Below are 13182 nucleotides of genomic sequence, written 5' to 3'. Positions count from 1 at the left end.
GGGAAAGATAAAAAGAGGATATAAGTCACTTCTATTAACCTCACTTTTGTGGTCAGATTAAGGCTTTTTCTTCTGGTAAGAGAAGATCTGCCTGAGATGGTTTGATTCATGGACAGAGCATTGGTCCCGGGTTCGATTGTGGTCAAGGGCTTGGTTGCAGGCTCCTCTCCAGCCCAGGCCCTGGTCAGGGCAGGAGTGAGGCAACCAATCTATGTGTTTCTCTCACATCAATGTTTTTCTCTGTCTTTCCCTCTCTCAAAGATCAATGGAAAAATATCCTCGGTGAGGATTAATAACCAAAAATAAAAAAAGAAGAAGATATGTGAGGATATAAAGGAAAGGATCTTCTCTCTTTGGTTGTCTTGAGGACTTACTGTTTAGCTTCTAGATGTAAAAGGAAAATTTGAGGTTAAGGACACATACTTCTCAAGGAATTCCTCCCCAATGCTTGCTTTCCATTGGTCCAAGATTGAGCTATCTGTCATTCCCCAAACTGAAACAGCTGAGACTAGAAAGGAGAATGGTAAACATTAGCTTTCAGAATTTTCTTTTACACTTAATACAAGGAAGCCAAACATTCAACTTTTACATTATGGTGTTACCTTTATTTGTTCATCATGTAGTTTTCCCCAAAGTTATACCAGATTCCAAATATTCAAACAATTATTCTCATTACTACAACCCCCACCCTCACCCAAATCCCTCAATTACAGTCAGAACAATATCACCAGAAGATACCATCCTATTTTTACAGCCTCTCTTTTGCTTATACAGCACTATCCTCCCAGGTCGTGCTGCTCAACAGCTCATATTACTCCTCATAAAGCCTTTATTAACCATTCCAACTCACTCTAATGTATTCGCCATGAAGGGCAGTAATATTGTCAGCAGTACTCCCTCTGGTATTTAATCATATTCAGTCACATATTAAAATTGTATGTATCTATACTTGTCTCTCAAGTTAGATCCTTGGTTCCTTAAGGACAGGAGCTGTGTCATATACTAATATCAAATAAAGCAACTGAGTAAAGGAAGAGTCAAATGACCTATATTTTACTACCAGTGTTACTTCTTACTAGTTTTGTTATCCTGAACAAATCACTCAACATTTGAGTCTGTGCCTCACTGAAAAAATATGAAAGTTTAGTGGAAATCTTTTATGCAGAGTACAAGTTCTAGAATCACTCTGCCTGGTTTTTAATACTTGTACTGGTACTTATTAACTATATGATCTTGGGTAAATCTCTTAGCCTCTTTGTACCTCAGTTTCCTTATCTACAAATTAGAAATAGTAATGGCTTTTTCATAGTGTTTTTATAAAAATTAAATGTGATGAGACATTAAATGTAATTTGCTTTAGAACAGTACCTGAAATATTATAAGAGCCTAATAAATTTCGAGTGTTAATATTTTTTAAAAGATGAAAAGGAAAATAAGTAGGAAGAAATTATAAACTAATTTTTTCCCTTCTGCACTTTTAGAAAAACAGTTTGATAAAAGCTATTGCAACCCGATTGAGACCTTCAGTCCATTGATCCTTCCGTTTTTGTAGTGTTCATCCTCTCTCATATCCTCACTTCCTTTCTCAGTTTAGGTTCCATGGCAGCCCCATTACCACTTCCTTGAAAGACTCTTCAGTTGCCTCTTTTTCTCTTGTACTAACTTACAAGGTTTCCCCCAACTCTCCACTTTGTGTAAGTACTCTAGAGCAGCTGAAGATTATTGGGGGAAAAGTCTCCCAGCCATGCCAAATGAACTCATTTGAAATTATGATCATAAATTTCAAAAGGGCATCCAATGTTGACAGATAATAATATAACTTCCTAATAAAACTGACTTTCTCATTTTTGAAGACAACTAACTATTTAACACTTCTCCCCTTGAATTTTCAATTCCCTTACCAACTCTCAGTCTATGGCCTTGCTTCAACATAGAAAATTGATATAAATCAAGAACCACCTTGTCTTTCACCACCAACCCTTCCATCTCAGTGGCTTAGTCCCTACAAACCCTGCCTTCCTATCCATCACAATGGAAGAACTACCCTACCTCTTCATACCAACTCCTCCAATTGTGCTCTTGATACTACCCCCTTTTATTAAGTTATTCTTTTTTCTTTCCTACATCATTCTTTTCTCTCTTTTTACCAAGATAATTTCCACTGGCAAATATTTTATAGTCTCTTTTCTTATCACACACACATTTTTTAAATCACACATTAAAAAAACAACAAGAAAACAAAAACATGCTCTGTACCTCACTTCTCCCTTTTCTACTTTGCTTCATAGCAAAATTCCTCGGAAGAGTTGTCTGTCTTTACCACCTCACATCCACTTCTCATTCTCTTCTCAACATACTCTAATTAGGCTTTCTTACCCAATATTCTAGTGAAATCTCTCTTACCGAGGTCAGCAATGCCCTAAATTTAGTCAAGCTAATGGTCAACTCACTATCATCATCTTACTTGACCTTTTAACAGGGACCAATGTTTTCGACTACTTCTCCTTTCTTGAAACACCTTCTTCTTTAGAGTTCTACACCACCACACTTATTTGGGTTTCCTTTCTCATTTGTCTTCTTAAGTGATTCCTCTTTATCAGCCTTTTAACTGTTGGAATGTTCAAAGGCTCTGTCCTAGGCTCTCTGTTCCATCTATACTCATGCTTTCAGTGATGTCATCTAGTTCCATGAGTTTATGTGCAATTTACATATCAATGACTCCAATCTGAAGCTCTAGCTGTGCTCAAGATTAATATAATCAATTGCCTTCTTGATGTCTCCATTTAGATGCTTAATAGGCATTTTAATCTGGTGAAAGCAGAGCTATTGATTGCAGCCTATGAGATACAAATTGGCTTCCCTATGAGCCTTTTCCTACCTTAGGAAATAGCACTGCCATCCACCCAGTTGCTCAGGTCTGAAACCTAAAATAAATTTTTGAATCTTACACTTTTTTAACCCTCACACTGTGGGTTAGACTTCTAAAGTAAACCCATTTTCAACGACTTCTCACATATCCATTATGATAAGCTAGTCCAAGCCACCATCATCTTTTATGTATAGATTCACCTGATAGTCTAGATCAGTGATGGCGAACCTTTTGAGCTCGGCGTGTCAGCATTTTGAAAAACCCTAACTTAACTCTGGTGCGGTGTCACATATAGAAATTTTTTGATATTTGCAACCATAGTAAAACAAAGATGTATATTTTTGATATTTATCTTATATATTTAAATGCCATTTAACAAAGAAAAATCAACCAAAAAAATGAGTTCGCGTGTCACCTCTGACACGTGTGTCATAGGTTCGCCATCACTGGTCTAGACTCTGAACCACTTAAAATAACTTTCAGATTGACTCTCCTGTCTTCAACTCTTGCCTCCCAATCACTATCCCTTCCATCCTCTAGACAACTAGAATAATTTTTCTAAAGCTTAAATCAGGTTATGTCACTCCCTGTCCTAAAACTCTTCAATGACTTACCACATTAGCCATACTATAAACAAACTCCATATTATGAGCTTCAAAGCCTTATATCTTTTAGAGATGCCTACTTCTCAGATCTCCATTTTCATGAGCCAGTCACAATGGCCTAATTTTCTGGTCCTTACACACATCAAGTTTATCCCTAGTCAGGAACTTTACATTTGCTTGAAAGGCTTCTCTCCATCTTTTTATGGTTACTGCCTTTTCATCATTCTGATCTCAACTCAAATGTCCACCTCTTCATAGAAGTCCTTCCCTAACCATATTCAGAAATAGCACTCTCTACTCCTAAAATTTCATATCACATTAACTATTGTCTTATCCTTTATTCATTTCTAGAATTAGCTTTTCAATTCCTTAGTTTGCCACCCAAATAAGTTCAATGTGTTTTATTTAATAAGAAAAGCACTGTATTTCTTAATTTACTGTGCTAAACTCTAAAATAATTTTTAAAATAGATTATTAAGAAATAAAAGTAAAACATACCTCTTGTCCATGGCCTCCTAAATTTATGATCAGTAACTTCTGCATAATAATTTCCATCTTTATATAAACATGAAGGGATTCGAAGCAATAAAGCATCTCTGCAAAATTTCTTTCTAACTACATTCTATGTAAGAAAGCAAGATTATAAAATATTTTAATATAGTAAACATAATTAACATATTTATCAATATTCAGATTAAAATTCTCTACTCTTTAAAATATATGGTTTAAAAAAAAATCCTCAGATAACCACTGCTTTAAAATATATATATATGTATATATATATAGATATATATGTTTTTATTTATTTCAGAGAGAGGAAGAGAGAGGGACAGAGAGACAGAAACATCAGTGAGGGAGAAACACTGATTGGCTGCCTCCTGCACGTCCCCTACTGGGGATCGAACCTGCAACCCAGGCATGTGCCCTGATCTGGAATTGAACCAGTGACTTCCTGGTGCATGGGATGATGCTCAACCAACTGAGCAACACCAGCTGGGCTAAATGTATGTTATTTTTATTTAAAGGTAATATATGCTCATTATAAAACATAAAATAACACAGAATCACATACTGAGAAAATCAAGGTCCCTGGTAATATCAGTAATAGTTTGGTATAGTTTCCCACAGTCTTTTTTTCCAGGTTAGGCTAAAATATGTGTGTGGTGTGTCTGACAAAAAAATGGGATCACATCATTTACATACCATTTAGCAATGTGGTTTTTTTCACTTAGTAAAACATAGCTGTCTTAATATTTTTCTTCTATGTCTTTGCATTATTTCACTTGTGAGAACCATCAAATGTTTTTCTAATTTTAAAAACTCTAATAGCCCTGACTGGTTTGGCTCAGTGGATAGAGCCTGCAGACTGAAGGGTCCCAGGTTCGATTCTGGTCAAGGGCATGTACCTTGGTTGCAGGCACATCCCCAGTAGGGGGTGTGCAAGAGGCAGCTGATCTCTCTCATCGATGTTTCTAACTCTCTATCCCTCTCCTTTCATCTCTGTAAAAAATCAATAAAATATATTTAAAAAAAAACTCTAATAAAGCTAGTTCTTTAAAAGAATGTTAAATCAGCTAAGCAAACTTGTAAATCGAAGTTCTCTATAATTCCATTCTGCCTTTACTTTCCTGTTTTTATCTCCCATTACTCTCTAATACTAACGGTTCTCTTTAAATAGACTTGTCTCCTTATTACCTCCCTTAACATTTAGCAGTCACTTCCTTACCAGGCACACCATGGTTATTGTTTGCCTCTGAAAAATGCCCCACTACTCTACTCTATCAACAACCTATTCGTCTTTCAAGGCTTGTCTTAAGCAATAGCTCCTCTACGAAGTCATCCCTCAATGATTCTCAACTTCCCACAGAGTTCATTATTTTAGGAAGTTGAACAAATGATTGTTTCGTGCATAATTCCCCAAGAGTTTTATGTTTGCTGAAGGTGTTAAAACATATTAAATAACAGATCCTCATTATCCAAGAATAAATGGTACAAAGAAAAGATCAGTTAATTTATATGAGAATCAAAGGTTCACAGTAAGAAGGAAAAACAGCTCGATGGGAACTTTATCTAAAAAACACACAAAACTTATAAAAAATTAAATTTTATACCTAACAAAATTTTGTTTATAATTAGTTTATAATTGTAATAGTTTTGTCATAATTTCCCTACAAACTGTATTAAGTGATGATATGCATGATATTAGTCATTACTTCACCTTTGATCATAAAAAGATATTTTTAGAAAATATTTGAGGATTTAGTCAAATTTCCCCAAGGTATCTCTGACTCTGATATTCAAACCATTCTCTTCTTTTTGTTTGTTAACTGATATAATTTTGCAAGATCCTCATTTGATAAAAGGTTTACCTGCTTTTGAGTAGTTCTTCAACACTGTTTTCATGAATTCTACAAAATCTTGCATTTTTTGTAAGCGTTGCCATTTATTAGTATCATATTTGTACTGTATTTGAACAAGAAATTAAGGTACTATGGGCAAGATTAAAGTTTGAAGATGTTTGAGTATAGACTAATTTTGCAAGTGGCCAATCCTATATAATAAAAGCCTAATATGCTAAGTGTCCGACTGTCTGTTTGACCAGTTGCTATGATGCACACTAACCACCAGGGGGCAGATGCTCCAACTGGTAGGTTAGCTTGCTGCTGGGGTCCGGCCGATTGGGACAGGGCAAGATGGGCTGGACACACCCTAGAGCCCTTCCGTGGTCCCTCCCAGCCCCAATTGTGCACCAGTGGGGTCCCTCGGCCTGGCCTGCACCCTCTCACAATCTGGGACCCCTTAGGGGATGTCAGAGAGTCAGTTTCAGTCTGATCTCCGCTGGCCAGGCCGAGGGACCCCACTGGTGCATGAATCTGTGCACTGGGTTTCTAGTATATTCATAAATATATTTGTATAACAATGATCTCTGATTTCTTACCATATATATGTTATAATGCCACATTTGCCTCCCTCACTTATGAAGGAGTAATAAAATCTGAAAATGCCTTTATTTTCTGTCAAATGTGACACAATTTTGGTTATACTGGAATAATTTTTTTCCCCGGTAGATGGGGTCAAGGTTATAAAAAACCCCAAAAATTTAACTTGTGAATTAAGAACATAAGAACAGTGAACTCTTGTATGACAAGTACTCCAGTTAGTTCTTAACAATGTGCCTTGGTTGACTCTCAGCTTTGTACAAACTATTTGACTTCTCTAGACATTAGTTTCCTAACCTTTAACATTGTAAAACCTTTATAATAGTATCTACCTCAAGTAGTTATGATGATCAAATGACATAATCTATCACAAGAGCAAATGATCAAATGATATGACCCATCAAACAAACAATGTACCTGGCCCATAGTAAGTGGTCAATACTGTTATTTTATCATAAAGATAACTGAGATTGCCTTTCCCTCCCCCTCCTTTCAATAAAGATTACTCAAGATTATTCATAAAAGCAGCCCAAACTTGCCAAGTTTCCTTTTTCCCCCCTAAGAGTTTTAATTTCATGTTATATTGTCAATTATCTTTCCCAAACTGCCATTTTTAAGGTATATTAAAAGTAAAAAGTAATTTTAAATAAATCTCAAAGCAACTAGACTGAGGATGATTCCAAGGACAACTGCAAAATGTTCATAATCATGTTGTGAATGCAGATAGCACTGTTTATATCACAATTCTTAGTAAGAAGGTGGTGACCCAGTAACACCCTACCTCGTATAAATAGTCTATTGCACAATATTTGAATATTGAAAACATTTCTTCTTCCTTTCAAAGCAGTACAAATTTCAACACCTGGAAAAATAAAAATAAAATTAAATGCTGGTGAAATAGCGAAGCCAGGAACAGACAAATCATTCTTAATCACAAAACTTTGGTCATTCATTAAAAAAAAGGCTCTGAATGATAAAAAAATTAATTATGAACATAATACTTATTAAAGACTTATAGCTAATCTATAAATATGTTGATATGAAATTTTCACATTGTTGAATTCACTCAACTTCTAGTTGGGAGATTGAAATATATTTAATGTGATCGTTTTGTTGCAAAAGAGGCTAGAGTTTACAAAATTGATAGAGTAGTTTTCTCAGGATAACCGTATTTCTTAAGTGACTTTAAAATTGAATAACCAAGGGCAAAACTGTGCTGAAGCAGTGGAGTAGGATTTGGGAAATTCTGCTTAGAAAATAAAAAGCCTGCCTTGGCTGGTGTGGCTCAATTGCTGGGGTGTTTTCCCATGCACCATGGGGTTGCCAGTTCAGTTCCCAGTCAGGGCACATGCCCAGGTTGTGGTCTCGGTCCCCGGTAGGGGGCCTGCAGCAGGCAGCCAATGGATGTTTCCCTCTTATATGGATGTTTCTCTTTCTCCCTCATCCTTCCTCTATTTCTAAAAAGCAGTAAACATGCCCAGCCAGTGTGGCTCTGTGGTTGAGCATCAACCTATGAACCAGGAGATCACAGTTTGATTCCTGGTCAGGGCACATGCCCACGTTGTGGGCTTGGTCCCCAGTGTGGGGCATGCAGGAGGTAGCTAATCAATGATTCTCTCTTATCATTGACTAGAAGCTCAATGCACGAAATTTGTGCAAGAGGCTCAGCCCTCGCAGCCCCGGCTTCATCCAGAAGGTCATCTGGAAGGAAGTCTGGAAGGTTGTTCAGATGTCTGGTCTAATTAGCATATTACGCTTTTATTATTATAGATGCTTCTATCTCTCTCTCATCCTTCCTCTCTGAAACCAATAAAACTATATTAAACAAAAGTTAAAAACGAACTCTACCTAGTTTATCCATTCAGTTTATTGTCAATATTTACCTTAAATTTTCCTTCCTCGAACTTCTTAAATTTTCCAGTATTTCTATTTTAGATTCATCATGCCCATTGACTACCTTAAACAATAATTACTGTTGTATTGAACTTTATCATTTAAACTCATCTAAATATATAGTACTTAAATAAGACACCAAGTTATATACACTCATAGAATTCTTTTAAGCTGCAATTTAATTTTATTGCATTCTAGATATTGGAATCTATCTTATAGTGGTGGATGAATAGGAAGATAAATAGGCCTTATTTCTAAAATCAAAGACAAGGGGGGGAAATAAGCAAAATCATGGTTAGAGAAAATGTATTTTAAAATAGCCAACTTCTGAACAGCAGCAGTTCCTGAAATATTTTTCCTGACCTGTTTTTAACTATTTTATTTCTCCTGTGCTACCTACTGACCTGCATTTATTGGGCCAAAATGGAAATAAATACAAAGAATGAGGCCAGGTGCTTATGCACCAGGTGGAAAAGTACAGTTTCCCAAGATTTTTCCTTCCCAGCTTTACCGAGGTGTAATTGACAAATTAAAAACTGTACATGCCCGCCTGGTGGCTCAGTGGTTGAGCACGGACCTGTGAACCAGGAGGTCAGGGTTTGATTCCGGCCAGGGCACAGCCGGGTGTGCAGACTCAAGCCCAGTAGGGGGCGTGCAGGCCGCAGCCAACCAATGATTCTCTCTCATCGTTATTTCTCTCTCTCTCTCTCCCTTCCTCTCTGAAACCAATAAAAATATATTTAAAAATTAAAAACTGCATATATTTAAAGTGTACATATATACAATGCACGTAATTTCCGAGATTATGTAAGACCACACACAGGCGAGTGTGAATCTCCTCCCACCAGCCTAAAGCATCAGATTTCTCCCCTTCCTCACTCCGTCACATAAAAACGGCACTTTCAGTAAAATCGCGGAAGAGCAATTCAAAATTTCAATATTCAATACTTTCTCACATTGTGTAAACTATGCAACTTCTAGTTAGTGGGTTGAAGTCCTATTGGCCTTTCTGTGCCCTTCACAGCCTCTGTTGCCGCCGAATGAGGTGAGTGGACGCTGGTTCTGAGGTCCAGTGACTTATTTAAACAGCCCCATAAACCTGTTTTCCAGGGATTTCAGAGCTGCCATCCCGACCTTTCCTTCTCCTCACATCAACAACACTCTCCCTCCCTTCCCCTCCAGCCCCTCTGACCTTTTGCCGGAGGTTAAAACAGCTTCCCACCGACCTTCGCTGGAGAAAATGCCCGCCCACAGCACCTGTGACCTCTGACCCTGAGCTCAGCGTCCCCATTGGCCAGCCCGGCCAGAACAGGCCTGCCCCTCAGGCTCCGGCGCTTCCGGAAGCGGTTGCTCCTTCCTGGTGTTCCCAGGCTTGTGGAGGCCACCAGAGGGTGGAACCTGGTCAGCGCCAAGGCCCTCGGGGGTGAGCAAAATCCAGGTCACACCGAGCGAAGGAGGGGGAAGGTGGAGAAGGTGGTGGAAGCCACGGGTGCCAGATGGGGAAGGTCCGGGAGACCTGGCGAAGGAGCCTGCGCCTCTTCCGTAGCGGCCACGCCACCGTTACGCTATAATCCTGGCCAAATGCGACGGGTCCAGGAGGAGGGCAAGGGCAGAAGCGTTCCAGCGGTGAAATTCAGAGGATCTGACAACCAAACAGATCCAGGGAAAGAGCAAGCAAAAGGGTGGAGGCCAGCGTGACTCGGGTGTCTGGCTAGGTGTTGGCTGGAGCTTGGGCGGAAGAACATGGAGGAGCGGCCGGAAGTTAGAATTGGGGCCTCGGGATTGTAAACCTTGACTGATAGCCACGCCCTCACTCGCACACTCATTGGGGAATCTTTAGACCCATCTGATAAGAAAAGGAATTGTTCCTTTCTCTGTGTTTCTTAACTCCTGCCTTCCTTTCCATAACATAGCCAGACACGACATTCTTTCCCAGGAGATTGCAAGAAGTAACATGCATGTACTTATTTTACTAACACGTGGCTGTCTTACAAAGCTAATGATTAACGAAGTACTATTGTGAAAGGTCAGTCAATAAACCACATTACTCTCCTAAGGTACCTGCTTTGTTTTGTACAGGTTTGTGCAGTTTGCTCCAGTGATGTGGATTTAAATGTTGGGCAATAATCAGTTACAAAGATGTCCATCTTGCATTGAGGGACATTAATTATTTTGCATTCTTGGATGTATACCTTTTAATAAGACTAAAGTTACATAAAACAAAAGCAACACCTAGTTATACTCATTGTAACAAGTGAAACCATCCAAAGATGAATATAGAAAAAGTAATGTCCATTATTATCCCGATTCCCAGGCAACCAATGTTAGTCTGAGGTGTATTTTTTCACACCTTCTTACATATTCATACAAATTTATATAGACAGGCATACACAAAATAGGTTGACCAATTATATAAAAATAGGTAATTTGTTTTTCCCACTAATCAATACCTCATAAACTTCTAGATCAGGATATATAGATTTAACTCATTTTTAACAGCTGCATAATATTTCATAGTAAGGTAATGCCATGATTTATCCAAATATTCTACTACTTTTGGATTTAACAGATTGTTTCTAGTTTTTCACCTTGACAAATTATGCCACAGTAAGAATTCTTGGACATGTGGTCTTGAATATTGTTGCTTTTATTTCTGTGATGTAGAATTGTGTTGCTTTGCTGTCTCAAATGATAAAACATTTCAAATGTAATAGATATTGCCAATTTACCTTATGAAAATTTGTAGCAATTTATGTTAATAGTGCCTGAGAGGGACCATTATCCTGAATACTCAACAGAAATGAATATATTGCTTTTTAAAAGTGTTTGCTGATCTGCATAAAAAATACTATCTTGTTTTAATTCACAGTTCTCTGATTACTGCTGAGATTACCCACTTTTTTAGATATTTATGAGCTCTTTGGATTTTTCTTTCAGGAATTAATTGCCTAATGTGTATTTGTGTTTGTGTATATATATGTGTGTGTATGTATGTTTGTGTGTCTATGAGATCAGGCACTTTTTCTGTTGAATAGTTTGTCTTTTGGAAGATCTTATATACAGGCATATTAGTTCATATCATGTTTGGTTATAGAAATAACATAAAATTCTAAAATAAATACTAAATTTATTTCTCTTTCAGTAAATGAAGTACAGAGGTGAAATATTCGGAACTGATATGGCAGCTGTGCCCCACAAAGTCCTCAGGGACTTACCTTCCAGTTCATTACTCTGATATTTCTATGTTGTGATCCTTATTTTCATGGTCTCAGGTGGCAGGATCTGTTTCAGGCAGCAGGATAGAGAAAGGAATGAAAAAGATGAGAGGCCCAGGGCACAATGTTTCTTTATATATCTGTAATTAAAATTGTAAAATATAATATCTTCTATAATAATAAAAGTATAATATGCTAATTAGAACAGATGTTCTTCCGGACGTCCTTCCTGACCAAGCCGCAGTGGGCCGAGGCAGAGGCAGAGGCAGAGGAAGAGGGGGAGGAGGCCGGGGGCTGATCGTTCGGGCCTCTAGGTCATATAGAAAATACATAAGATAATGTACAGGTTAAAAATATATTTTTTAAAAACACCCCTGCAGCCTCCACTCAAGTGAAGAAACAGAGCATTTTGAGAATTTCAGAAACTCTTTTTCCTTTTCTAATCACAACTCTCCCTAAAGGAAATCTCCCCTTAGACCTAGAGATTACTATAATCCTGACTTTATGGTAATCATTGCTTTGCCTTGCTTTAAAGTATGCATTTCCCTGTATGCATTTTTAAAGGATATAGTTTTGCCTATTTTTGAATCTTACTATTTGTGTTAGTTTGGTTTTCGCTTCTATTCAATCGATGTTGTATGTATATGTAAATTCAATTTCCTGCTGAATAGTATACCAGCGCATAAATATACCTCAACTTATCTATCCATTCTGCTGCTGATGGATCTTTGGGTTATTGCAGTTTTTGGCAATTACAAATAATGCTGCTACCAATATCCTTTTACACGTATCCTAGTACACATATACGTTTCTCTAGAATATAAATTTGAGAATGAATTTCTGGTTTATTGAGTATGCATAACTTCACATTTATTCAATATCAAACTGTTTTCCAAAGTGATTGTACCAATTTACACTCTCACCAACACTGTTTGAGAGTTCCTGTTGCTTTGTATCCTCACCAACCCTTAGCAATGTCATACTATTTAATTTTGAGAATCTGGTAAGTATTCGGGTGCCTCTTAAGGAAGGTTCCCATAAGCTGCTACATAAGACTTCTGCTTCCATCTGATTGGCCAGGACCTAGTCACATGGTCACTCAGCTGTAATAAAGTCTAGCAGATGCATTGCTTATTCTGGAGAGTCCTGTGCATGGCATGAATATGGCAGATAGTCAGCTTGAGATGGAATTGCTGATTAGTCTGAACTACAAAATGCAGAAAATCTGGATATATGGAATGAAATAATATTGCACAAATGTGTTGCATAAGTAACTTGTCTTATGGTGCTAATTTATGGGTGTAGTCTCACATACTATCTTTTGATCAGTAAGGGACTATTTTACATCAATAGATTCAGAGCAAACATTTTAGCACACCATATTTAATATAATTAAACTAGATAATAATGCTAGAAAAGAGCTGTGGTAGCATCACCATGTAAGGAAATTCTCACAAGTATAGAAGACAAACCTAACATTTCATATTTGTGTAGTTTTACCTTTTTTCAAATAAAGAAGCCAAGTGCTATTGTAGCCTATATTTACAACATTTGTCTTTATAAATACTGACATTTTTCTGTTCCATACATTCAACACCTCAACATTTTTCTAATTATGAGCCTATTCAGACCTTACATGTTTATTGGGTCTTTTACATACA

The 13182-nt window shown here is 37.4% G+C and overlaps 1 protein-coding gene across 1 annotated transcript in view; it reads right to left on the bottom strand.

The window, feature by feature from the left end:
• The window catches only part of SHOC1 (shortage in chiasmata 1), a 61871-nt gene extending 51842 nt beyond the window's left edge, over positions 1-10029 (bottom strand). Inside the window, exons 1-4 of the mRNA XM_036330020.1 lie at positions 9263-10029; positions 7195-7275; positions 3973-4096; positions 424-508 (exon numbers count right to left, since the gene is read on the bottom strand). Coding sequence (XP_036185913.1) covers positions 424-508; positions 3973-4096; positions 7195-7239 — 254 coding nt within the window. The 5' untranslated portion in view covers positions 7240-7275; positions 9263-10029. The remainder of the gene's footprint in view (positions 1-423; positions 509-3972; positions 4097-7194; positions 7276-9262) is intronic.
• Positions 10030-13182: the final 3153 nt, after the last annotated feature.

Source organism: Myotis myotis, unplaced genomic scaffold (assembly GCF_014108235.1).
Source record: "Myotis myotis isolate mMyoMyo1 unplaced genomic scaffold, mMyoMyo1.p scaffold_m19_p_12, whole genome shotgun sequence".
NCBI lineage: Eukaryota > Metazoa > Chordata > Mammalia > Chiroptera > Vespertilionidae > Myotis > Myotis myotis.
Note: the sequence above shows the minus strand (reverse complement) of the source record. Positions and strands in the feature narration are given on the sequence as shown.